This window comes from Octopus bimaculoides, chromosome 6 (genome assembly GCF_046866305.1).
Source record: "Octopus bimaculoides isolate indiv1 chromosome 6, ASM4686630v1, whole genome shotgun sequence".
Lineage (NCBI taxonomy): Eukaryota > Metazoa > Mollusca > Cephalopoda > Octopoda > Octopodidae > Octopus > Octopus bimaculoides.
The window spans coordinates 35,365,512-35,392,542 of record NC_142933.1 but is presented as its reverse complement, the minus strand read 5'-3'; the positions used below and the strand labels follow the sequence as shown (position 1 = coordinate 35,392,542).

General features: G+C 37.3%; 3 protein-coding genes across 3 annotated transcripts; 1 reads left to right on the top strand and 2 right to left on the bottom strand.

The window, feature by feature from the left end:
* On the bottom strand, nt 1–9,975 carry LOC106871462 (ubiquitin carboxyl-terminal hydrolase 38). Its single transcript, XM_014917934.3, has 2 exons — nt 9,748–9,975; nt 1–3,006 (listed from the first exon to the last, which is right to left on the bottom strand). The coding sequence occupies exon 2, from the start codon at nt 2,868–2,870 to the stop codon at nt 252–254; it is 2,619 nt and encodes an 872-aa protein (XP_014773420.2). The 5' UTR covers nt 2,871–3,006; nt 9,748–9,975; the 3' UTR covers nt 1–251.
* A 2,891-nt stretch (nt 9,976–12,866) lies between these two features.
* LOC149135012 (uncharacterized) lies at nt 12,867–13,505 on the bottom strand. The gene has a single exon (XM_089353459.1). The coding sequence runs from the start codon at nt 13,503–13,505 to the stop codon at nt 12,867–12,869; it is 639 nt and encodes a 212-aa protein (XP_089209585.1).
* Nucleotides 13,506–15,235: 1,730 nt separating this feature from the next.
* Nucleotides 15,236–26,998, top strand: LOC106871461 (uncharacterized). Its single transcript, XM_089353750.1, has 2 exons — nt 15,236–19,929; nt 26,787–26,998. The coding sequence occupies exon 1, from the start codon at nt 15,422–15,424 to the stop codon at nt 16,565–16,567; it is 1,146 nt and encodes a 381-aa protein (XP_089209876.1). The 5' UTR covers nt 15,236–15,421; the 3' UTR covers nt 16,568–19,929; nt 26,787–26,998.
* Nucleotides 26,999–27,031: the final 33 nt, after the last annotated feature.

The following is a 27,031-nucleotide window of genomic DNA, read 5'->3' as shown; positions in this document are numbered from 1 at the left end:
GTGTGTGTGTATTTTTGTCTTCTTGACAGTGCACAATTGTTGTAAATGAATGTCATTTGTTTCCAATGTTCTGCAAAATCAGGTATGGCCATGGGGAAATATTACCTTGCTTAGAAACAAGTAAGGGTTGGTAACAGGAAGGGCATCTGGCCATAGAAAATCCACCTTAATAACCTCAATCCAAGCCATGCAACCATGGAAATGTGGACATTAAAATGATGATGAAGAAATGATAATGATTATTTAGTAATTTAGTATATAAACTTAGACCCAAAGATGTCTAAGTGGCCAAAAGCATTTGTCCCTCCACTGTTCCCACTGCCATCATAGTCAAAGTCATCTTTTTTCTTTTTTGTGCTGTCTTCATCTTTGACCTGTGATAATTTTTCCTTGAAATACCTTTCATTGTCTTTTGAAATTTCATTTTGAAATCTTTCTGGAATTACAGATTTTTCAAGCAGTTCTTCTAGATTACAGCATAACTCACCTGAATCTAATAGCTCTTTTGTTACACGTCTATATATAAAAAAGTAAGGAGTGTCACTTTTTGATGATTTAAGTGTATCTGAAAAATTATACTTTGTTTCTGTTACAGATTCATCATTAAAAATATACCAGTTGTCTTTTAGTAAATTACTCAAGTTTGTATAATGTTCATTAATTAAACACGAATGTCGGGATAGCAATATACAATGCCCGGAATCACTGTTATAACCAGAATGAATAACAACAGAACACAGTACATAATTAATATCTTCCTCGACAACCAAACTCTCATCATTTGTAGTGAAACATTTTAAACATAATTCTTTTGGATAATTGACATAAGCCATAATTTTAGACCGCTTTTTATTCTTTTTATTATAAGAAAATCTTGATAAAGTTAGATTTAAATATTCTGGAGCGTCTATGAGGAAAACTTGTCGAATTCCATCACGATAATCATTACAGTTTGGACACTTAAATTGATTACTAACCTTCAATTCTTCCACTGTGAAGTAATTCTGTATTAAGTCTCGAATATCGAGTTTATCATTTATATTTTTCTCTTCCTTCACCTCCTCCTCCTCCTCATCATCATATGGTAATGCTAGGAGCAAAAACGAAAATCTTTCTTCGTATTTTGTTTCAGTTTGACATTTTAGACACCTTGTAGAGTTTCTGAGCTTACCAAAAAATTTTCTATCAATTAGCGTTCTTGATTTACTATCTACTATTTCGCATTTAGTTATCTCTCCCTTATTTTTATCACTCAAATCTGACTCTGTTTTCATGCTGTTTTTCTTTTCTTCCTCATCAAAAGCATTCAGAAGATGTGACAAAAACTCTGCACAGTCTTGCTGCTCATATTTTGCAAACCATGAAGGATTAGCGTTGCAATAGAATTCTGATGGGTAAAAAGAAGGCCGTTGGCTTGATAGTAGATAGGAGAAAACTTCTTGTAGTTTGCTGATGATTCCACCAGGGGGCACTGGCATGCCTAATACCTCTTGTCTAAAATTATCCAACATAAAGAGCACCTGAATAGCTGAATTCATATAACACGAGTTTTTCACATTGCACAATCCAGTTTTGCGTGTTAGAGTCTTCTTAATTTCAAGAGGAGGAACAGTAAAATTTTTGCAATTACTAGTATTACATAATGCTGCAAGAGGTTTTACTTTATTTAATTGCAGTTCTTTGATTGAGAAACAAGTCTGTCTATATTTTATAAATGGTTCTTTAGAATGCCAATATATTTCCAACTCCATATTGGCCAATAAGATTTCAATGCATGCTAAACCTGTGCTGCTTTTTTCCTCTGCTAATATTGGAATGATGTCAACCAACGACATTATCATGTGAGAGGTACTATCAGGACTCATCTGTATCTTTGTATATATATGTACCAAGATCTTAGCTGCAGATTCTCTAGAAGCAATCGGTTTCAGCATGTTGACTATGAAAACAATAGTCTCCTGAGCAATTTCTTTTAAAACTTCATCAAATCCTGCTGCTGCTAATTTTTCAAATATCCCAATTATCCATATATGTACTCGTTGAGAAAATGGCCAATCCAGCCAATGTAAAATTTGATAAATTGTGTTGGAGATTCTAGGTTTATTAATTACATCAATATTAATTAAATCAATAATTTCTTCTACTGATTTAACTGGTATTTGACTCAACGTTCCAAGACAGACAGAAGGACTGTTAAATGGCTGCGAAATTAAGGAAAACAGATAATGAACTGAATTTTTCTTTGTGTCATCATTAGAATTATTAGGGTTACAATTTTCCCATAATTGAAATAAAATTTGTCCAGCTGTATTTATTGTTTTAACTTCTCGTAAAAAATTAACTCCTTGTTTTGGTGTTCTAGTAACATATAAAATATCAATAATCACACAACAGAAATCATATCGTTGATAAACAGGAACACATTTAGGCTGTTTTATCAATAAAGAAAAGATTATAGCTAAACACTGTAAATTACTGTTCTGTTTTAAAAATATTGTGATTAACTGCTGGAAATATTTCACTAATGATGCATAGCATTCAGTACCTTTTAAAATTTGTAATGATTTTTCGATGATAACAATGGCTGCTGTTGGATTTTGGTGTGAATTAATTAAGATATCATTCATTAAAACTTTGTTGAAGTATTTTTGAAATATCTCTTCATTGTTTCTTGCCCAATTTTCGTAAAGTCGAACACCAGATGTACATTGGAATGCAGTTTCTCCATCTAATGACCATTTTACTGCAAGATTTAAAACTGGGACTGTGTCTTGTGCTGTTTTTGGTGATTTTAATATTTTTTGTAGAATTTTTTCTTTAAGGATATCTGGGTGATTAGAAACAAACAGTCCTTGAAGAATTTGATCCATGTTTTCGGTCAGAAAAATTTTATTCAGTAAACTTGGTAAATATCATCCATGAGATATTTTTATGTAACTGGAAAGCTGTTTCTCCATCTAATAATCATTTTACTCCAAGATATTGTTTTCAATATTATCTTATATTCTGAAATAGAGAAAAAGTATACAATGTAGAGGATATTTAAAAGTAGAAATGCAACAATGGAAATTTTACTATATATCTATATTAATAACTTTTAGACACAGAAATTTATCTAAGTGACTGAAATTTATTTTGTAATTTGTTATTAATATTATAACATAACAATGGTGGCAAACTGGCCAAATCATAAGCATGCCAGTTAAAATGCATAGTGGCATTTTATCCGTCTTTGTGTTCTGAGTTCAAATTCTGCCAAGCTTGCCTTTCATCCTTTCAGGGTCAATAAAATGAGTACCAGTTGGGTACAGAAATCAATGTAATTGACTACCCACAACCCCAAATTTCAGGCCTTTTGCCTATAGTAGAAAGGAATATTATAACCTAGGCAGCTAGCTGGCAGAATTGTTACTGCGCTGGGTAAAATGCTAAGTGGCATTTCATCCATTTTTACATTCTGAGTTCAAATTCTGCTGAGGTCAACTTTGCCTTTCGAAGTCAATAAAATAAGTAGTAGTTGAGCACTCGGCTCAATGTAATCAACTTACCCACTTACCCAAAATTGCTGACCTTGTGCCAAAATTTAGATATCAATATTATATCATAACACTTAACGTGGATCAAATCGAGGGACTGGTTATCCACATCAACAGTAGCTTAGTATGAGGTGGTACCAAGAGGTTCTCAGACAAGTTATATTTAATAAAAAATAACTTATTTACCTAAGTTTTAACATCATCTCTTTCAAAATAGTCACCTTGTATGGCAATACACCAGTCCCAGTGTTCCTGCCACTTTTGAAATCCAGCCTGGAAGTTATTTCTTATAAGTGAGTTGAGGACTTTCGGCGATTCACTCTGGATCTCCATAACAGTGTTAAAATGGTAGCCTTCGAGTTGCATTTTCCTCTTGGGGAAGACATGGGAGTCTGTAGGTGCTCAATCTGGTAAATAGGGTAGGTGCAGAAATGATACTATGTTGCTTATTTTTGGAGAGCTTAGTGACAGGGTACATTGTTGTCATGAAGAATCCAATTCTTCGTGCTCCACAGATCCAGTTGCTTTCGCCGAATATCCTCCCTCAAACACTTCAAAACGTTGCAGTAGAACTCTCTATCAATGGTCTGGCCCTGGAGGGTGAATTCTCAATGCACAATACCATAGATGTCAAAAAAAATGAGCATGCTCTTGATTGAGCTGTGGCTCTGTCATGCCTTCTTCAGTCAGGGAGATGAAGGGTTCTTCCACTGTGATGACTGCTGCTTCATCTCAGAATTGTACCCATAGACCCAACTCCTGTCACTGGTGATGGTCCTCGACATGAAGGGCGGGTCATCAGTGGCACACTGACAGAAATCTTGACTGATGCAATGTTCTATCTGCTTGGTGGTCAGCAGGCAGAGGATAAACTTGGCAGAGACATGCCACATGTTCAATTTAGACATTAAGATTGCCTGCACAGACCCATATGACCAACCAACAACATCAGCAATGTTGTCGACTGTCCTATGTTGATCTTCATGCACAAGCTGATAAATTTTCTCCACATTTCTGGGGGTGATGCTCATGGAGGGTCTTCCAGATCGCTTGTCATCTTCTAGGGATGTTCTGCTTTTCAAGTGCCTATGCCATTGCTTCGTCGCTATATGCTTAATGAAGTATGTTCAATGCCTCTGTAGCAGAGTTTCCAAGTTTAATGCAAAATTTCACATTGGCTCTTTGTCCCAACTTCCTGTCCATCATAAAATCAGACTACAGCATACACATGATCACAAAAACACAAATTGTGAAGTAAATACAGCAATGTCACACAACAATTGCCTCATAAGGTCACCGCTAGTTCTCACTGTGCATGCAACCACGTACTGCCATCTGTTGGTGCACTATAGAACTAGTCTGGGAACTTTCTGTTACCACCTTGTGTGTGTGTGTATATATATATATACATATATACACACACACACACACGAGGAGTGGATGTGTGGTAAGAAGCTTGCTCCCAACCACATGGTTCCATGTTCAGTCCCACTGTGTGGCTTGTTGGGTTAGTGTCTTCTACAACAGCCTTGCAAGTGGATTTGGTATATGGAAACTGAAAGAAGCCCATCGTACATATTTATATGTGTGTGTGTGTGTGTGTATACGTATTTGTGTATCTGTGTTTATTACCCCAGATCACTTGATATTTATGTTGATGTGATTATGTCCCCATAACTTAGTGGTTCAGCGAAAGAAACCGATAGAATAAGTACTAGGCTTACAAAGAATAAGTCCTGGGATCGATTTGTTCAATTAAAGGTGGTGCTCCAGCATGGCCACAATCAAATGATTGAAATGGGTAAAAGAATAAAAGAATATCATCATCATCATCGTTTAACATTCGCTTTCCATGTTAGCATGGGTTGGACGATTTGACTGAGGACTGGCGAACCAGATGGCTGCACCAGGCATAAAGAGAACAGCTATGTTTGCAGCTTCAAATACGCATTGGAAGCTGCCCCTGCACCAAAATATACTGTTGTCATCGATGCTGACAAGAAGCCACCTGGCTCCCATGCAGGCCGTTTTAACGCACTCACATGCAATGAAATTGCTGTGCTTCTTCATAGAGAACACCACAACAAATGGGACATTATCCTTCAGTGTAGGGACAAGATCCTGGAAAGGATCAGTGAGACCCACGGGTCCTTCGACGCAATGCAATACTTTCTTCTTTTTCTAGATGGTACTAATGGATATCACTTCGGAATTCTTTTGTGCAACAGCAACAAAACTGTCTCCTGCAAGCAATTCTATGTTTACCATTGTATAGTCCACGATGCCTGCTTCAATCACCTCCACCATACAAGAAACCTTTTCCAACAATTTACTGTGGACATGTGCATGAAAATGGAGTCCGAAAGATTCTGCTACATTAAGCAAAACCAAAAGCACTTGTGTTTGGAGAACTACATTCACCTTTGAGATGGTATTAACACTGATGTCGCTCCCAAAAACCTTGGAAAAGTGTGCATATTTCTGTCAACATTTACAGGAAACCCTCACTACATGTACAAATGCACAGAGGACGCCATGACATACGTGTGCCACTGTGGCAGACCCAACCTCTTCATCACTTTCACCTGCAACTTCAAGTAGACAGAAATCAGCAGTGAATTATTCCCAGGGCAAAAGGCCAAAGACAGACACGACCTTCTGGCCAGAATCTTCAACAGAAGTTGACAAAACTAATGGAACTCTTTCAAAAAGATAAGGTGTTTGGAGATGTTAGGTGCCACATGTACTCCGTTGAGTGGCAAAAGGGAGGCCTGTCACACGCTCATACTCATTTGGCTCTCAACGAAAATCAGCGCCACTGACATTGACAGTATTATATCTGCAGACCATGCAGAACATCTGGTGGCAGAGGAAAGCAGAGGAGATGCAAAACTATGTGGACCAATGAGACTTGTGCCATTTTTATGCCACAATCAAGATCTTTGGCCTCACAAGGTCGTCAGTGGGTGGCCTGAAGAACACAGCTGGCTCTGCGATAACTGACACCCAGGGGAGTCTCGATTGCCGGAAGTCCCATTTCGGGAGCTTACTTAACAACCTCTCACACACTCTTGGCAATCTCTTCCAAATCACCCCACAGCTCCCCATTTGCCATTGGATGTCCCTGTTGCCCTCAGCCCATGAGTTCAACAAGGCATTCAAGTGCATGAATCCGGGCAGAGCTCCAAGACCAGACAACATCCCATTTGAGTTTTTCACACATGGAGGACCTGAGCTGAGAAATCATCTGATGCTCCTTATCCTCAAGATCTGGAAAAGCAAGACCCTCCCAAACAACTTCCACAAGGCAGACCAAGAGGATTGCAACAACTATGGGTGTATCTCACTCCTGAGTACTGCAAGCAAGATCTTTGCTTGTATCCTACTCAACCGCCTCCTTATCCTTGCAGAAGATGTCCTCCCTGAGTCCCAGTGTGGTTTTCGACCTTCTCGAGGCACAATCGACATGATCTTCTGTGCCTGCCAACTTCAGAAGTGTCAAAAACAACAACAGCCTGCAATGTTCATCTTCTGGGATCTAAAGAAAGCCTTTGACAAGGTCCCCCATCCTGCAATGTGGGCCATCCTTGCTCGGTTTGGATGTCTGCAAGACTTCATTGCCCTGGTCCGCTCCCTTCACGACGGCAAGGTGGGTAGGGTATGCCATCAAAATACCCTCACAGACCCATTTCCCATCACTGGGTGTCTTAAGCAAGGATGTGTCTTGGCACCAATCTGTTTCTCTTTGTACAATGCCACCATGTTCAACGAAATCCCACTGGACTCACCTTCCATCAGCATGTGTTATAGCTTGGATGACGGACTCTTCAATCTCGCATGTCTCCACGCAAAGATGAGTACCTCCACCATCTTAGTCTATGAGATGCAGTATGCCGACAACAATGCCACCCCAAGCAAGACCATAAATGACCGATCTTTATAACAAGGTTTATGAACACTTTGGCGTGCAGGTAAACATATTAAAAAATAAGACCCTGATCCAACCTGCACCAGGCTAGAACAGTCCACCCACAAACATTAGCATCAAGAGCTAACAACGAGGTTCTTCACCACACCTCTCTACCAAGCATTGAAGCCACCATTCTTCACCATCACTTCCGCTGGGCAGGTCATGTCCAGCATATGGAGCCCTTTCGACTCCCAAGGACCATGCTCTATGGAGAACTTGCAATTGGAACAAGACCCAGAGGAGGCCCAAAATTCTGTTTTAAAGACCAGCTCAAACAGACCTTGGCTCAAACTAACATCCAGCCATCCTCATGGGAACAGACTGCCATGGATAGGACAGCCTGAAGGACTATCATCCACAAGTGAGCCAGCTCCTTCGAGCAGAACAGACGACCGAATGAAGTAAAATGCAGGAAAGGAAAGGAGCGTCTTCAACATCCTCGACCTGCACCGACCATCCTGTGCAAATTCTGCCTACGACTCTTTCACCACCAATTTGGACTCCAAAGTCACATTTGGCACAAACATCTGCCAAGGAGACTGGATAGAAACTGACGAACCCAATGCTTGGATAGAAGCTGGAGCCAATGATATTTTTTTATATATACCCAGGCCTACTTCCCATTTTTTTAGGAGAGGGTAGCCACAACAAGACACACACCAGGCATTCCATTCATTTCCCAGCTTAAAGAGGCGAGCCCCATTCTGTGCTCAGGTTAAGGCATAGAACGCAACCCCCAATATCAGCAGTGGGGCCCAACAGCATATGCTGGTACTGTACCCCTTTGAGCAACATCAAATTCATTCATCCATCCACAAACACTCTCCATGTTTTCCTATCATTTATAAACTCTCATACCTCTCTCACTTCAACACTTCTAACCACCAAAGCTTTCCTCATTCCATCCATCCACACAAACTGAGGTCTGCTTCTGGTTCTGCTGCCTTACCATCTTCTCCTCATCCATCCTCATTTAGTAAAAACGAATATCCAAAGAGTGTGCATTAAATGGCTGTATTCTAGGTGTAACACCCAAGAAATGATGTGGCCAACCACCACGAAAATGTTTACGCATGTACAGGAAGTATGGTATCATCTCCCACTCAAAGGATTTTGCCCACACAGCATAAGTTTTGACGGGAAAAAATAAAGACAGACACTTTTTGAACGCACCTCCTCTTTCTACCTTTCTCATCCAAGCTCACTCAACCATCTTGAGGCATATAAGAAACCTCATGTACCCTACGTAAGGGACCTGCTTCTACCTTATAATCATCTACCTATACTCCATTGACCATTACTCATTTTGTAATTATGATACATTCTCTAGAAGGTAATTTTAATAAATCAAGAATTTATGTTGTAGGATATTTCATACACTTGTATTTCTGTGTTGTTCAAATACACGCAACTGGCCAGTCTGCCATATTTCTCTTTGCTCATTTTATTTAAATTATACATATAAATGTAGAGGGAATATGAAACATGAGTATAAAGTCAAAGAGCACGAGGTCAACGAAAATCTCAACTTTTAACAATTTCTCTTTCCTTTTTTTTTTTTATCACCTAGCGGATAAATGACGAAATACAAAGGGGAAACAACTTTAAAAATTTTAAACTTGTTTGTATAGAGCACTCACTGTTTACATGTGAAAAGTTGACAAAGGTTGTATGTAAACAATAGAGTTTTATGTCCCTTCGATGATGCAGTAATTATAATAGAAGTGAAATACATAAACAATGGCGTGGGGGGAAACTTATTTTCGTGTCCTAACTTTAACTTAAGGTATATAGTACTTTCTCCAAACTTAAATGTTGATTTGTTACTTTTGAAAACCCAAGAACAGGTGTTGCAAAAAAATAAAGTAGTTTCCGTATTTTTCTTCAGTAAGAGGTTGGACAGTTACATGGGATCGAATTTTACCTCATTATACACTCTAACTTCTGACATTGGCACAAAGCCACACATTTTGATAAAGTATATTAAATCCACTACAGTGCTTGAACCGGTATCAAATTCATAAATATGAACTTATAAAAATTACCAAGGTGGGAATTGAACTCAGAAAACAACAGGATGTAGCTTAATACTAATTTTACTATCCCCCACCTTTTCGAATTAAATATAAACATGTACACATTCTCATCAAATGAAATCAACAATATTACTTGATATATCAGATATTAAAAATATTGCTCAACCATATAAACTCAGTTGTATATAATTAGTAGCATATATACCTGGATCATGCCTATCTGCAGTCACTAATGCATCTAGCGTCAATCCTTGTGTACCAATAATTTGGTAACAATAATTACAGCGTTAAATATAACTTCCTGTGCAAAGGGATATAACCGTTGACTTCTTGTAGGCGGTGACCAATTAGACTTTGGCGAATACTTAATATCATATCTACGCCAAAAGCAGTATTATTTTATGGAAAAGCAAAACTTACCGAAAGTGAAACTATTAGATGGGGGTGCGAAACTATTAATACTAATATGTGAATAAGAGGTGGGTGTGGGATATATAGTAATGTGCTAATATCGAGGAATATTTCGTAATTTGATTTAATATTGTTACTTTACAATGTTTATAAAATTATCAGATATGCAAACAAGAACAATTAAAAGAGTTAAGGTTTACTTTAACACCTGGCTACCGAAACAAAAAAAAGTGTCAAAAAATGTGTATAAAACGAATATGAAAACAAAATTTGCGCTAACGAACCGGGGAGGCGAGGAGAGGACTTTCACAATATCCGATTTGTTCCCTCTTAACTTTTAGGAAAATTGATATCTTTCAATGAAATTTTATATAAATATCTTTCAAACGGCATATATTACGATTATAAAGAAATTTGTGAGGAAAATTTTTTTCCGAGGAGGTGGGGAGAGGACTTTCGGAAAACTCACACGATCCGATTTTTACCCTCATAACTTTTAGGGAAATGGATATCTTTTAATGAAACTTTATATAAAGACCTTTCAAACGACATAGATTACGATTATAAAGAAATTTGTGGGGAACATTTTTTTTTCAGAAGAGTGCGTTGGTGCATTTGGGGAGATGTGCTGCAAACAACAGCTAAATCGCCGTTAACTTTTTCCCATTGTGAAACCATATTCAACGCCCGTATTTATGAATTTTTCTCTCACCATGATACAGGGGATCTTTTTTAAAACCTTTTTTTTTTGCTCAAACGAAAATTAATTAATCTAGAATTTTCTTTTTTCAAACTTTTTTCCATTGCTTTCAAGCAAAAAAATTATTTTATGAATTTCTTTCTCCGAAAGTCCTCTCCCCACCCCTCGGGAAAATTTTTTTTTCCTACAAATTTCTTTATAATCATAATCAATGCCGTTTGAAAGGCATTTATATAAAATTTCCTTAAAAGATATCCATTTTTCTAAAAGTTACGAGGGAAAAAATTGGTTTTGTGAATTTTCCGAAAGTCCTCTCTTCACCCCCACCCCCTACCCTCGGTTCGGTAGCACAAATTTTTCTTTTCATATTCGTTTAATACGTATTTTGGCAAAAGTAAAGAATATGCACGCCCAGTGTTTAGAGTCAGGGTTAGGGTTTTTGCTACACCGAAAACGGGTGGTGTACGTATTCTTTACCTCAGGGTATTGAATTTCCATGTTTTGAACACCTGAGATTCTAACTGAGCAAAACAAAACTTGCCCCTACATCCCCTTTGTGACAACATTAAAAGCAATTTACTTGGAAAAATTATTTCTTTCAATTTACACAAATCATCAGCATTTTTATGACTTGCATTTTTTGCATTTTTCCAAATTCATTTAATCTTAACACGATTATACACTATATAACATTGTGTATGGGGTTCACGATTAAGACTCCATCTGCATATAAAACAAACAAAAAAAGCCTATGGAATGGATTTTGCAGGCATGATGTAGATTCAATCCTAGATAGCTAAATTTAAATTAACACTTTAACAGCAGTTTACATTTGCCAGATGCCCGCTACTTGATGCTTCTAACCTCTTATAAGCCACCAAAAGCCAGATTTAAGATAACAAGTACCACCAATGAAATCTGTTGTTCTTAACGATATGTCTATCCTTCTGGATAGTTATAAAAACAAGAACCCCCAAGCAAAAGTCAGTCAGTGAGTGACAACTCGAGTGAGAGACAGCTACCATCAGTTAGTAAAACAGACTGCTAGAATCATGGTCACAAGCAGGCAGCTACTATAGACAAATGGTCATAAGTTTATGATCAGCAACTATGAGACCCAACCTCCCTCAACTCTGCAACTCTCACTGGCTCACTTTATTTTCTCTTACAACATCGCTCTATTTCTATCTGTAATTACTACTACACAATCACAAGCTATACAAGGAAAATCTAAGATATCTACCTCTACTTCGCATGCTTTTGGATTCTATCACCTGCCTGTTGAGGCAAGGTACATACAATGTAATGGTAAATAAATATTTTCTTCACAACTTCAATCACTGTTCTTTCATCTTTACATAATGGCAATCAATGAAGAACCAATGCTTAGAAACTGATTACAACTCCAACATACCATATTAATGTTTGTAAGAATGACCGTGTGAACCAAAAGGAGAAATGGTGACGAATGAAAAAACAGGCTCCTTTTTATGGCGATTTACCCTAATCTTGCTTATTTGCTTATGAAAGCCCATCAAAGGTGATGACAGCATTGATCCACAACATTCATCCTCCTCTGCCTCCAGCACATTGTTTCTCATGGGAGTGGAGATGACTGACAAGACCAATACAAGATAGGCAGATCCCATGGCACTGAGGGCACTGCAAGTGACACTGAACAACAGTCAGAGGGGGTTGATGATGTCTCCTCCTCTCTTCTGTGTTTGATTTCAAAGCACTCAACTCCAGTCAGGGACTCCACTCCATTGGAAGGGACACCACATAAAATGCTTGAGAGGATCATGAACACAAAGTTTTGGATGTCCAGTCTCAGTCTCACTGAAAAGGAACATCTTAGGGAGCCAGTTACCTAAATTTTTGATTTACATGGCCCACTCAGCAGAGAAGACAGTGAAGGATGCAAGCCTCAATGCTGTAGATACTAGCCCTCAGGAGGATTTTTGTATGAGACACCTTATCCTTCCGCATGAGACTGAGGATACTTTAGAGCGATCTGAAATGGAACATTTCCAGTTGTCTAATCTGGTACTGATAAAGGGTGCATCATTCACACCCTTACAGGAGGGTGATACACAGACAGCTCAATAAATGGAGATCTTTGTACTTGCTCTGAAAGACTCATTTGCTGAGTCTCCTGAATGATGCAGAGGCCAAGTTGATCCAATGAAGTATCTTATTATTAAGGAGTTCACCTACAATAGAGAAACATTATCAATAAGAATACGACTGAGAAGGATATGAGTATGGATAGGCTGATTCACTTGAAGACCAAGTTGAGAATAGGCACTGTTCATTGAGTTTGTCATGGGTTGAAGAGAGGAAGAGGTATAAGATAGTGTAGCTGAATTGTCAGCATACTGAATCTTGTACACTGTGGTTGAGAGAATTTTTGATGTGGCTTTCAGGTAGCAAATGTTAAAGATGCCACCATAGAAGTACCAGATACAAATTCCATCTTTGGTGAACAGTTTCATAGAAATAACAGTTACAGCCACCAGGTAAATGTTAAACCATATATGGGTAAGGATGCATCTTTCTATTACTGTCACCTGAACATCAGTGGGTTCCAAGGCTTCACCACCAAGTGTCACTCTCACTTGCATACCATCATGAAACTTCTGGACAATCAAGAGAATCAGTGGTGGACAGCCAAACATCTGAAGCAGGCACCGTAACATAGGATGGATGACTGTGTCAAATGCCTTTGTTATATCAATGAAGGCATAACATACGTCTCTCTGCTGTTCATGACACTTTTGAAGAGGACAAGCCACAAATATCATGTCAGAAGTGCTTCTTTCTGTTCGAAGTTCACACAGGGACTCAGGCATAAACAGGTTGACAAAATGAAATAGAAGATGTCAGAGGAGAATATGTGAGAGGATAAGAGAGATTCTTCTGCAGCTGCTGCACTCTGCATGCTGTTCCTTGTACTTGTAGATTGTGACAATATTGGAGTGCTTCCACCTGTCAGGTATAGTCTTCCCCTGCCAACAGAGAAGAAACAAAGAGTGAAGATGGGATAGGAGATGAGGCCCACCTTACTTGAACATATATATTTTAATCATATATATATATATGTAAATACTTGGCTCTAAATGTGTCCTGGGTATGACTTTAAACTGCATCTAGCAGTGGGGTCCTGGTACAGGAGTTCCAGGGCTTTAAGGAGTGTGGAGTCACTTCTTTACCTCTATTGTCCCCAGATCTACTCTGATCCAGAGCAGTAACACCTGTTAGCGTCCCTGCCTTACCCTAATCTAGGAAACAGAGTAAATGTTTCCAATTTCAATAAAGGACAATCTATACTTTTGAATTATTTTTTCTCCCAACTACAAAAAACTGTAACTACAAAATTGCTTGCATTCACAATAGCATGGATATTTTAAGATTCTCATTCCTTTAACTCCTTTTCTGGAAACCTCTCATCTAAATGAAAGTATGCATTATTTTATGCAATTATTAATTGTTATTAATTATTTGATTATTATTGCAAATGTGAGATTTATCAATTACAGTATAAGCATCTTCAATTCACTGACAGTGGTAGAAAAAAATCAAAAAAGAAATCAGACAACTGTCACAAAGTTATGCATGGTGGATTTGGAGCCTTTGTGTTACAATAAAATTTCCAATAAATTTTCTCTGAGTATCTACTGTAATGTTTGACAATGAGGATATTCTTTTCTTTTTAAATCTTCAAAATGCTACATACCAACAAATGAATATAACATAAATATAACTAGGGGGCATAGCCAGTTCAGGATAAACACTACAGGCATGGAAGTACCATCAGTCGGGCTTGCCCAAGATGCACACAGAGCGACGAAATTGTTCTGCACACCCTCGTCTGGTGCCCAAGCATTCCTAACTTGTGGGTTTATGTCAAACATCTGCTGCTGCATGTAGGATGGATCCGGCTATCAGCTGAGTCCATCGTGAAGATTGCCCTGCCACCTTTCTTTGGCCAGAAAGGACAGGCAGTGTTTCTTGTCTTTAGTGGAAGAGGTTGTGTGGTGGACCAGATGAAAAGGGCTGAAGACACACTCTCCTGTTTGGCCAAGCCCTCATCAACTTTTTCAAGTTTGACTTGAATGTGAGGGTAGAGAGGGAAGTGTTACCCACCAGCAATTTTGTTAAGAGGTGGGTGAATATAGTGTGACTGGCCCATGGGAACAGACCTACTCTAAGCATGCACCTCAAGATCGAGGGTAGATGAAGAAGAGAGGGCACTTGGTCTAGAGATCAAAGGGATCGTGGGTTTGTGGGGTTTCCACAAAAGCCCTTGGAAGTCTCCCTTTTTAGTGATATTAATTGTTAAAATTTTCTTTATTATTGTTATTTACAAGTTTCAATCCCATTTTATTTGAATTGTATTTTTCTGTACCGTCACCAATCTTTTATATGAACCTTCAGCGGTTAATAAAAAAAGATTATTATTATTATTATTATTATTACCATATATCCGATTGAATCGAAGAAGCAAATTAATATGAGTGAAGGCGTTTCTGAATGTATTGGATTATGTTAGGGACATCTAATTTACAACACCGTTGTCATTTAGACTAGGGAAACATTGTGAGTAACACCGCCAATCTTATATTACGAGCATAGTGCTGTTTATGTAAATGTTTCGTATGTAGTGATTACTCTTATAAATCAAATAAGCACTGTCCCTCCATATCGATGAAGCATAATAGATTATTTTCATATTTCTCAGTTTGTTAAGAATTCCTCGAAAATCAACATGGAAGACGTTAATCACTTGGACACTTTAAACAATATAGATTCAGTTACACAGACACACAGCAATGAGAAACCTTTACGTAGTGAAACATTTACTAAACAAAGATCATTACACGGAAATGTTAGTGAATATCGTTGTGAGATATGTAGGAAAACATTCTCCTCGGAACAAGAACTCTTCACACACAAAGAAATACACAATAAGGAAAAGCCATACCAATGTGAAATATGTGGAAAATATTTTGTCAATAACAGTTGTTTGACGAGGCATAAAAGAATACATACTGGAGAAAAACCTTACTATTGTGAAATATGTGGGGAATCTTTTATTCAGAATTCGTGTCTTGTTGCCCACAAACGTAGTCATACTGGAGAAAATCCTTTTCAATGTGAAATATGCGGCAAATCGTTTCTGGATAATAGTAAATTAACAACACATAAAAGGATACACACTGGAGAGAAACCGTTTCACTGTGACGTGTGTGGAAAATCTTTTACTCAGAATTCTCATCTTGTGGTTCATAAAATAATACACACTGGAGAAAAACTTTATCAATGCGAAATATGTGGGAAATCATTTGTCTCTAACAGTAACTTGACAATGCACAAAATAATACACACGGGGAAAAAACCCTTCCACTGTGAAATATGCGGGGCATCTTTCACTCAGAATTCTCATCTTGTTATTCACATACGTAGTCACACTGGCGAGAAGCTGTTTCACTGTGAAATTTGTGGGAAATCGTTTATAAATAACAATCACTTAAAAAGGCATAAAAGAATACATACAGGAGAAAAACCGTACCCCTGTGAAATCTGTGGAAAATCTTTTGTCGATAATAGTGATTTAACAAAACACAAACGAATACACACTGGAGAAAAGCCGTTCAACTGTGAAATATGCAGGAAATCCTTCACTAATAATTCGAAACTTGTTATCCACAAACGTAGTCACACTGGAGAAAAACCTTTCCGCTGTGAAATATGCGGGAAATCTTTCATTGAAAATTTTAAGCTTACAATCCACAAACGTAGCCACACCGGAGAAAAACCCTACCACTGTAAAATGTGTGAGAAATCTTTTGTATCTAATGATTACTTAAAAAGGCACGAACAAATGCACATTGGTAGGAAAACTTTAAATTGAGAAACATGAGAAATTTTCTCTTGTAAGTGTTAAAACTCAAAGTTTACTAACATTGAGCATCTATCATGGTGAATGAATATGTCGGAATTCATTCTCTTTGAATTCTCATATTGTTGCCTACAAATTGTTCTCATATTGTTGCCTACAAGAGGTAGTTTGCCTAAGGAACGAATTCCTTTTTGGTAGTTAGATTCACTCAAAATACATTAAAAAAAACCATAGCAAAAACAAATTTCACCTTTAAAGCAAGACAGGTGTAATAGTTAAAATTTACCGAAAATAAAAAAAGATGATAATAAAGATAAGTACAGCAATTTAAAATATGTAGGGAATCATTCAGTGTTAAATAATTCTACACTTGTAATCTACAGCTGAATACAAACACAAAACAATTTTCAGTAGAAATTGTGTTAAAATTATTTATTGGAACTCAATCTCTGAGTTCTAGTCTTGTAATCCACAGCTACATAACTAGAGCTTCTTATAGAAACACAATCTCATTAATCACGACTGGAAAACAAGGGTAATGCCTTGTAAATGTGAAATTTGTGGAGAATTAGTCTCTCCAAATGCCTTGTCAGACGTGAATATATACAGAAGGAAAATATTGAGAACATTTTCTATGAATAGGAGTAAAAAAGACAACTTTAGAAATCTTTTTGACATAAAATTGTGACAAAATTTTCACATTAATATGTTTATTAAAATCTGATAAATATAATATTTGTTGGTTGATATTTTCTGGAGAGTTCAAATTATCTTTTCTAAACTTATTTACCACATAAATTTTACATTTGTAAAGTATTTTAACAGTATGCTTATACCTAAGGCAGTTAGAGCATGGAACATTTCTTCCTCAGTCAATGGTATTCTGGAACAGTTGTGGGCCCTGTACTCTGGCCAGCCTGAGCAACTGACCATGCCACTGCTCTCCACCTTCAGACCAGACTCTACTCTCTGACCTTCCATTGAAAAACAAACTCATCCACAACTTCTAAATTCTACTTTCTGAGCCCTGTGCCACCACTCCTTACTTTCAAAACAATATAGGAATCTCACCAACCTTTTTGTAAGAAGATCCATATTGCCTGGCCCCACACAACCAGGCACTTTTAAGTATGCTTGCTGATAGTGCAACACTTGCTCCTACAACACTACAACCATCACTGGGCCTTAGTCATGGTATCACATTACCCAGAACTTCTGTTGCACATCTTCCAACCTTAAAGTATGATCTGTAAACTCTACATTACTCTGTATTGAGGAAATGCGATGCGCCTTGCCAATTATTTTTGGGTGCACATTCAAAGTATGCTACTATGTATGCCTGGTCATCCTGTTGCCACCCACTCGAACACAGGCCATTTCATTACTCACTTAGCTCGCTGCATCTTCATACACCCTAGGACCATATGCTGAAAGAAATGGAAGGACCAACATTATATATTCGAACTTGCTACCACGTCAGCAGTGGGTTTAAATGAACATTTTCTATCTGCTCCTACACCTATTCTTAGTTCAACAATCTCTTATCCTTCAACTCCTCTCACGCTGCATTTTCTCCTTTCAACTGCTGCTCTTCATTTCATTTCTCTTTCCTTCTACCTCTTACCCACTTTCTACTATTCTTGTTTATGTATGAAGCTCATTTCTTGTGTTCCTCATCAGTTGCAGCCAGTTTCTCAAACTAGAGGATGTAAAACTCTACTGCCTTTCTTTAATTTCACTCCTGTCAAGCTTTCTCTGAAGAAAAACTCCATCTGAAATAGACTTTCCACTCTTTATGGCAGTTTTACTGCACTCTTTCAATAGACTTTTCTCAGTTTTGCCAACACAGATCAAAACCAGTTTCTTTGGATTCTGTTTTATTTGATAGTGCATATTGATAGCTTAGTTTTAGTAACATCGTCATCGTTTAACGTCCGCCTTCCATGCTAGCATGGGTTGGACAATTTGACTGAGGACTGGTGAACCAGATGGCTACACCAGGCTCCAATCTGATTTGGCAGAGTTTCTACCGCTAGATGCCTTTCTAAACGCCAACCACTCCGAGAGTGTAGTGGGTGCTTTTATGTGCCACCAGCACGAAGGTCAGTCAGGCGGTACTGGCAACTGCCATGCTCAAAATGGTGTATTTTACATGTCACCTGCACACGAGCCAGTCTGGCAGCACTGGCAACGATCTTGTTCGAATGTCTTTACACGTGCCAGGAAGGTGACGCTGGGCACAGGTGACATCACGATTTCGCTTGCCCCAACAGGTCTTCGCAAGCCGAGTTTCATATCCATTGAAGGAGACTACGTTGGCATGGCTGCCAGTTGTTGAATTTAGTTCGATTTCGATTTCACTTGCCTCAACAGGTCTTTGCAAGCGGAGTTTAGTGTCCAATGAAGGAAAGTACGCATAAGTGGGCTAGCTACACCCCTAGCAGAGGCTTTGGATTTAGGTCTCACTTGGCTTGCCGGGTCTTCTCACGCATAGCATATTTCCAAAGGTCTCGGTCAGAAGTCATCGCCTCGGTGAGGCCCAATGTTCGAAGGTCGTACCTCACCACCTCATCCCAGGTCTTTCTGGGCCTACCTCTTCCACAGGTTCCCTCAACTGCTAGGGTGTGGTACTTTTTCACATAGCTATCCTCATCCATTCTCGCTACATGACCATACCAGAGCAATCGTCTCTCTTGCACACCACAACTGATGCTTCTTAGGTTCAACTTTTCTCTCAAGGTACTTACACTTTGTCTAGTATGCACACTGACATTACACATCCATCGGTCATATTGCTTCAATGATTGACAAGTTGAAGGTGTCGATATTCTGTTGCTTTTTCTCCTAATAGACCCAAGAATACATTGATTGGTCATTTTTTTAATTCCAGTTCATTGCTGATTGAACAGGTATTTCAACTGTGAGCATCCTGGATTACATTGTCCAAAAGATAGTAGCAAGTTGGATCATGATGTAGAGGCTCTTTTGTTGGCTCAGAAATTCTACCATGTCATAGTTATTAAGTCTTGACATGTAACCAAGCAAGATCAAGTGACATCTGAGGATTGTTGATGACATTGGTAGTTGTCTAAACTGTTCTTTGATTTGTTTGTTGTGTATATATTATCTTGGTTTCAGATAGCAAGTTATTTTTTATAAATATCTAGTTTCAAACTGGTTGAATTTCCTTTTCTGATAGGATTTTAGATGCCATGGATCTTTATATAGCACACTTGAAATATGAAAAGAGCTTGAGCCTTAAATCTTTCTGTTTCTCCAGTTTTCTATAACTATTTGAAGGCTTCTGATGTATTACCAATACTACATTAACTTTGATAATCCATGTCATTCTGATGTTGAATAGAATTCTACAGGTAGGTGAATATTTTGATATTTGCTTTCTTGATAAATTCTAAAGCTATAACAGTCAGTCTCTTGCAATTATAAATAATCTGTTGTCCCATCAATGCCAGCACGGAAAGCAGGCATAAAATAAGGAAAGAAGGAAAGTTCATCCATTACATAAAATATATGGGACTAATGCAGTTTCGCACCTCTCCTTGAAAAATGCATTTTTTTCCAGATTCCTATGTTTTTAAATGTCGGAGATTACGAATTTAAAAAAAAAAATTTGCCCCCCCCCCCCCCCCCATTTTTGATTTTGTTTACTTTAAAGAGATTGTAGCGAATTGACGAACATATGCAAATCGAAATTAAATCCAGACAAAAACATTAAAGCGAAGAGAATTTGCATTTTACTTGTGTGAATAAGAATTTAATGTAAATTAAATATACACTATTTTATGAGAAGCAAACATTAATGTTCAATAATTAATGTTATAGAGTTTAATAAGGGGCTCAAATTTCACCCTCTCGCCCAATTTTAAATTTTGAACATTTTCATCCATTTATTTATTTGTCTGCATCCCTGTCAGTTTATTCATAAAATATATTTGTCAACTAAATGTGGCGGTCCTATAGAAGATGATGTTACTGTTGTTTTTAGCCCCAGGAAGACATTCATACCTATCTATCTCCTTATGCTTATTGAATTTAAAATTTTGAAAAAGTGGTTTCTTGCATATTCGGAATCTCTGTCATCTAAAACATAAGCGGAAAAAAATTTCGAAAAAGTTCAAAATTTTAAGTGGAGTAGTAGTGGTGGTGGTGGTGTTTAAAAATTAATTTTTTTGTATATTCATAATCTCTGACATCTTAAAAGTAGGAATCTGAAAAATGTTTTTTAAAAAAAATGCATTTTTAAAGGAGAGATGTGAAACTGCATTAGCCCCAAATATATACATTGGCAAAAACCTACATATCTATATATATATGATACCACTCTTCAGTCCTCTCTAACCTTGTTTACCCAAGTGTCATTCATATGCAACCTTAGATACTTTATGCCAAACCTACACTGACTTCATGAAAAGAGACCTAGTGAGCATCCTTCAGTGAGATCATGCTAATCATGAAAACACAATCACTATTAGACATTACTGTATGCTTACCTATCTATGTAATATTACCATATTCCACTATTAAACATTAACGACATTCAAATAAAACCCCTCAAAGTCACTATGGATGTTAAGCCATACCATTTCTAGCAAAGTCTTTAGACAAATCCAACACCACAACCTGTAGAATACTGCAGGTGGGTAAGATATGCACTGTATTTCTTTTTTTTTCCACAAAAAATTCTTTGGATTTCTCTGTTTTCAACAAATCCTTTTTTTTTTAATGCAAATGAGCTTAATTGATTTAAGCATGGTATTTGTCCACCTCCTTTTTAATCTCCCTGCCTTTTCCTCTATGAAAAATATTGCTATAAGGTATCCTGAATGTGAACGGAACTCTAATTGAAAATGAGTCAGGTGGTAGGAAGAAGCAAAAAATGAGCCAAGTGGTATTGAGAAGCAAAATCATTTGCAGGTTCATAATAATCTGTGAAGATGGAGCTGTTGAGGAAAATAATGAATTTCTAATTTTACAAACTCATGTCAAATTACTGTTTTGATCTGAAGCCTTAGAAGGTGTTTTTACATGGGTTGTTAGAGATTATTTTAAACATTTAAAACTTATCCAATAGAATACCAAAGAAAGAATTCTATGGATGCTCTCATGCTGGTCCAGTAATGTTGCTATGGGAACATATAGCAATTCCAACTTCTGATGTATCAAAAATGGCTGCATCTGATTCGGTGAAATTTCCCCCAAAATATCAGTTCCTCCAAAAGTGATAAGATTTTCCTAATTAGCATGAAAAACTACGTGTCTAAAAATGTTCTAAAAAAAAAAAAAATCGGATCTGATGTGTGAAACCAAAAACATCCCATGTATGACATAATTCCTTTCACTCAAATTCAACTTTCAGTTCCTAAACATTCTTCCAGTTTCATTTTGATGACGAATTTTCTAAAGTACTACCCAATATTTTACTTTCGTTTTATTACGCTGATCTTTGCCGACTCCAGTAGTTACACTTTCTGGAAACGTCGTCAATACTTTTCAGTGTTGACTTATAAACCTTTAGTAGTTAATTATGATTGCTAAAGGAAATGTACGTACCAACTGCAAGTGTAAATTGGTCTACCCAATAGTGTTACACCGCTAAACGTAATGGTATTTTTAAGCAATGTATTCGTTTATGGTTAATGGGTTGGATGTGGTGCTGAAGAAGGAGCAATAACTCCTGAAATATGCATATACACTCATTTTCTATTTTCGATCACATTTTCACATAGACGTATTCATATACGAAACATCGTAACTTTCATTGCTGGCTCTGAATTATATAGAATATCTGCAAGAATTAACTTAAAAAGCAAAATAAATAAACGTATGTGTGTGTGCGCGCGCTTGTTCGACACGAGCTCTCTCTATTTTCGTCATGCGCATTCCAACCGGATATTGACTGTTGTGCTCCACGCGGTAAGAACACATGAATCGGACGACATCGGTTAAGAAAATAATCTGTTGAATATGGAACATTAAAAGCATCGCAAACAATTGCTTTTAACTATACAGATGTACACAAACCGAGTAGTAACTATATCTATAAACTGACACTCTTGATCACCACCTCTGACTTCATCGTTATTGCTGTCATTTATACGAGGTACATTTTTGTTTATTGTTTTTTTCACTCACTCGACTTCTTTCATTTATTTATAATGCCTCTTATCGTTTATTGAAACGAAAGTAAATTTTTTAAAATTAAAGTACGAAATATTCCTAGTTTCTATTTCATACTTTACTGCTAAGGTAATCTGTCGAGAGTGATATTAGTTTCTTGACGGCTGTGATGATGAATTTTGTCAGTTGTTATATGTTGAAATAATTTTCAATTCATTCTGTGGCTAATATTAGCCTGGGACTGTCTCTGGTCAGTCTTGCTCACGCGGTCTCCATGTAACTCGCAATCTTGTCTGTTGCTTACCTTGCGATCCAATTCATTCTCACGGTGTCTACTCTGTCACTCCTATCGCCCCCCCCCCCCCCCCACTATTATCTTTAAACCGTGTAATGTGACCGACCCATTTGTATTCTTGATGGTAGTGCACTGTTATTGATTCCTCTCTGTTGTCGGATCCAGGTGTGGCCCCCTCCGATCATGCAGAATGACACCATACACTCCATCTTGTTCTGTACAGTGAGTGTATTCTTATGGTGGTGTTTTGTACTTGCGTTTTACTTCATACATCATCACTGACGTAATGTGTATTCGTTGAAGACGATCCTCATATTGGCCTTGATGCTTCTTAATGATGTCCACTCTCCCAAAGTCCGCTTCATCCGAACTTTGATCTTCTCAAGATTTCTCATGAGAATACTGCATCTTGTATCGCTGTTCTCCCAAGAGGGATAAAACTGTCCACCTCCTCAATGGTCTGGTCGTCTATAGCAGGGGTTTTCAAACTTTTTGACTTGCAGACCCCTTTATATTTCAGGCTTTACCTTAGGGACCCCCTTATACACGCTTATGAAATTTATACATAAATATTTGCTTAAAATGACATATTTTTACATTTATTTATTTAACAGTATTTAACAAATAGGTTTATTGTCAATTAAAAGATTTCGATTAAAAAACATATATAAAATCAAATTGCCCATAAAAAGTATTTGCTGTCCACGGGCCCCCTGTCTTGTCCTTGCGGACCACAGTTTGAAAACCCCTGGTCTATAGTGACATCCACTGAGGCAATGTGGTTATTGCATATGGAATCCAACTAGTCGGCTGGTGATATGGAAGTTGGTGAGCATGCCTTCCAGATCCTACACAATGTCTGCATTTGTCACCTACTTCCCTACCTCCCTTATCATCCCTCAACACTTGTTCTTTATTCATTATATCTATCCCCTCACCCATACCCAATCTCGTAACTCTCCCATATATTCTTGCAATCTTTACCTATCGTCATACCTAATTCTGTCTCCCACTCTCTTCTACTTTGAGGGTCCACCCATACACCTCATTATCACTATTTTTATCTCTTTTGCAGCTCCACCATGACCACTTCCACTCTTCTTCTCTTCTAAACTATGAGTAGCCTTGCAGTTCCTCTACTGCAAGAAAACTGTTCTGTTCTGATCCCATCTCTCATCACCTAGCATAGAGCCACTGCCCTTGGTGTTCATAGTATTGCAAGCTGCATGGCAATCTCACTCATGCTGGTACCATGAATAAAAGCCCCCATTACTCATTGTAAAGCGATTGGCATTAGAAAGGGTATCCAGCTGTAGAAACCTTGCTAAAGTAGACATTGGAGCATGATGCATTTGTTGGACTCATCGGATTCCATTTAATCCATGTGAGCATGGAAGATAAGTGTTAAATGATGATGATGTTTGTAACCATGACCATCCACATTTTTCTCAAAATGTAAGCATATTTAGATTACAGAATTCCTGATGCAGTGCATTTATTCTTTATCTATCAGTACCACCACAAGCATCCAATCATTTTTCTATGTATGCATTTTAAACAGCAAATATATGTATTAAAGGATGTATTTTATATATGTGTATATTATCATCATCCTTCAGCTCTTTAGCATTCAGATTACTCTGTAGAATGTAATGCTTATTTATTCACATTAAAAAAGTTAATCATGTATTATCTCTATAGCTTTGAGACTTCAGTGATAGGATTGTTTATTTTTAGAATTTCATTGCAGGGTAGGTTTGATATTGCAATTTAAACATAAAACAGGTACATTATTTGGGCTGGATATGGTTAATTGAAATGCTAAAGGGTTAATACTCTTCTATGCTGGTATGAGTTGGATAGTCTTAGATTGGATTCAACAGGTCAGAGGATTATCATGCTCCAATATCTGCTTTGGCATGGTCTCTATGGCTGAATGTCCTTTCTGATACCAACCACATTACAGAGTGTATTGGCTGCATTTTTTATGGCACCAGCACTGGTGAGTTCACTATGTTGCTTGCAAGATTAAGCTCTCCATTGACTGTGTGGGCCTACAATAGAAAAGAACGCAGCTTTATACTAGGTGAAGAAAAGTTAGAGTATGAAGGAAGGGTTTGAACATTTTTCGAAATTCTTTTCTCCTGTTTTTGACGACAGAGATTCCGAATATGCAAGAAACCACGTTTTCAAAATTTTAAATTCAATAAGCATATAGAGATAGATAGATATGAATGTCTTCCTGGGGCTAAAAACAACAGTAACATCGTCTTCTGTAGGACTGCCACATTTAGTTGCCAATTATATTTTATGAATAAACGGATAGGGATAAATAGATAAACAGACAAATAAGTAAATGGATGAAAAAGTTCAAAATTTAAAATTGGGGGGGGGGAATTTGAGCCCCTTATTAAACTTTATAACATTAATTATTAAACATTAATGCTTGTTTCTCATAAAATGGTGTATATTTAATTTGCATTTAATTATTATTTACGATTATTTAAGGCAAACACAAGTAAAATGCAAATTCTTTTCACTTTAATGTTTTTTTGTCTATTTAATTTTGATTTGCATATGTTTGTCAGTTCGCTGCAATCTCTTTAAAGTAAACAAAATCAAAATTTTAAATTGGGGGAGGGGAGAAATTAAAAAAAAAAACTATAACAGGCATAGGAAGCGAACCCATATATGCACATATGATAACTTCACAGGCGGCTGCAACAACATTTACCACAATGGCAGCAGCATAGGCGAACACAAACAGTGAGTTACAAGAATGGTACATAAAGTCGGCTTCAAAGGTAGCCATAGCGGTAAGTGGGTAGGGGAGGGTCATAGTGCTACTAAGAACAATGACACATGCATCCACACACAGACGCATGCGCATATAAGGATACACATCATAGAACAAAACGGAATAGGCAGAGCAGGAGCACACACGAGGACTGAAAGTGTCGCTGAGGAGGTCACAGATGTGTGATGAAAGATTTCTGGACAGTGGACATGAGTTAGAATAAGAACAGTAATAAACAAGTGAATGAATATATAGTGCAGGTATTTGGCAGAAAAAAAAAAAAAGAATGACCATCTCAAAATACAACAATATTTATATCTATAGTTTGTCATCATCACCAGTTTAACGTTCACTTTCAAGTGCTGGCACGAATTGGACGGAATTTGTTGTGGATGACTTTCTATAGCTGGATATTCTTTCTGTGGCCAATCCTCACCTGTTTCCAGGTAGGGTAATATTTCCTCATGATCAGACATGTTTTCACTGAAGATAGGAAATGAAGGACACCTCTTGTATGACAGTGACACAACTATCACATGATGTTAAACTAGGGCGACACTAAGATATATATATATCATTTAATGTCCCTCTTCCATGCTAGCATAGGTTGGACAATTTGACAGGAGCTGGTGACCCTGATAACTACACTAAACTCAATTGTCTGCTTTGGCATAGTTTCTATGGCTGGATGCCCTTCCCTAAAGCCAACCACTTTACAGAGTGTACTGGGTGCTTTTTAACTTATATAGATACATATACAATAAGTTTCTTTCTGTTTCCATCTATGAAATCCACTCAAGGCTTTAGTTGGACTAAGGCTATAGAAGACATGCCCAAGGTGCCACAGAGTAGGCCTGAACCTAGAATCATGAGGTTGGGAAGCAAACTTCTTACCACACAGTTGTGCTTTCACCTGGATTTATTAATATAGAAACATAATAAAATTTAAATTTTTTACATTTTAAGCATCCTCCATTTATACTATCTTTCTCTTATTTCAGAATATCGGAAGACATTGGTATAAAAAAAATTTGTACATTGGATGCATCATCAATATTTATCATATTTTAAAGACTAAACGAAGAAATACAGAAAAGATGCAACCCTGTTCATATAGATCCATGGTAGAATCACTGTGAAATATATCCCATGGACTGAGATTAAAATGAAATATTTTTACATTTTGAAGAGTGGAGTATGTACAAAATGATTTTGCATTCTAATTAAACTTGCATTACAAATAAAT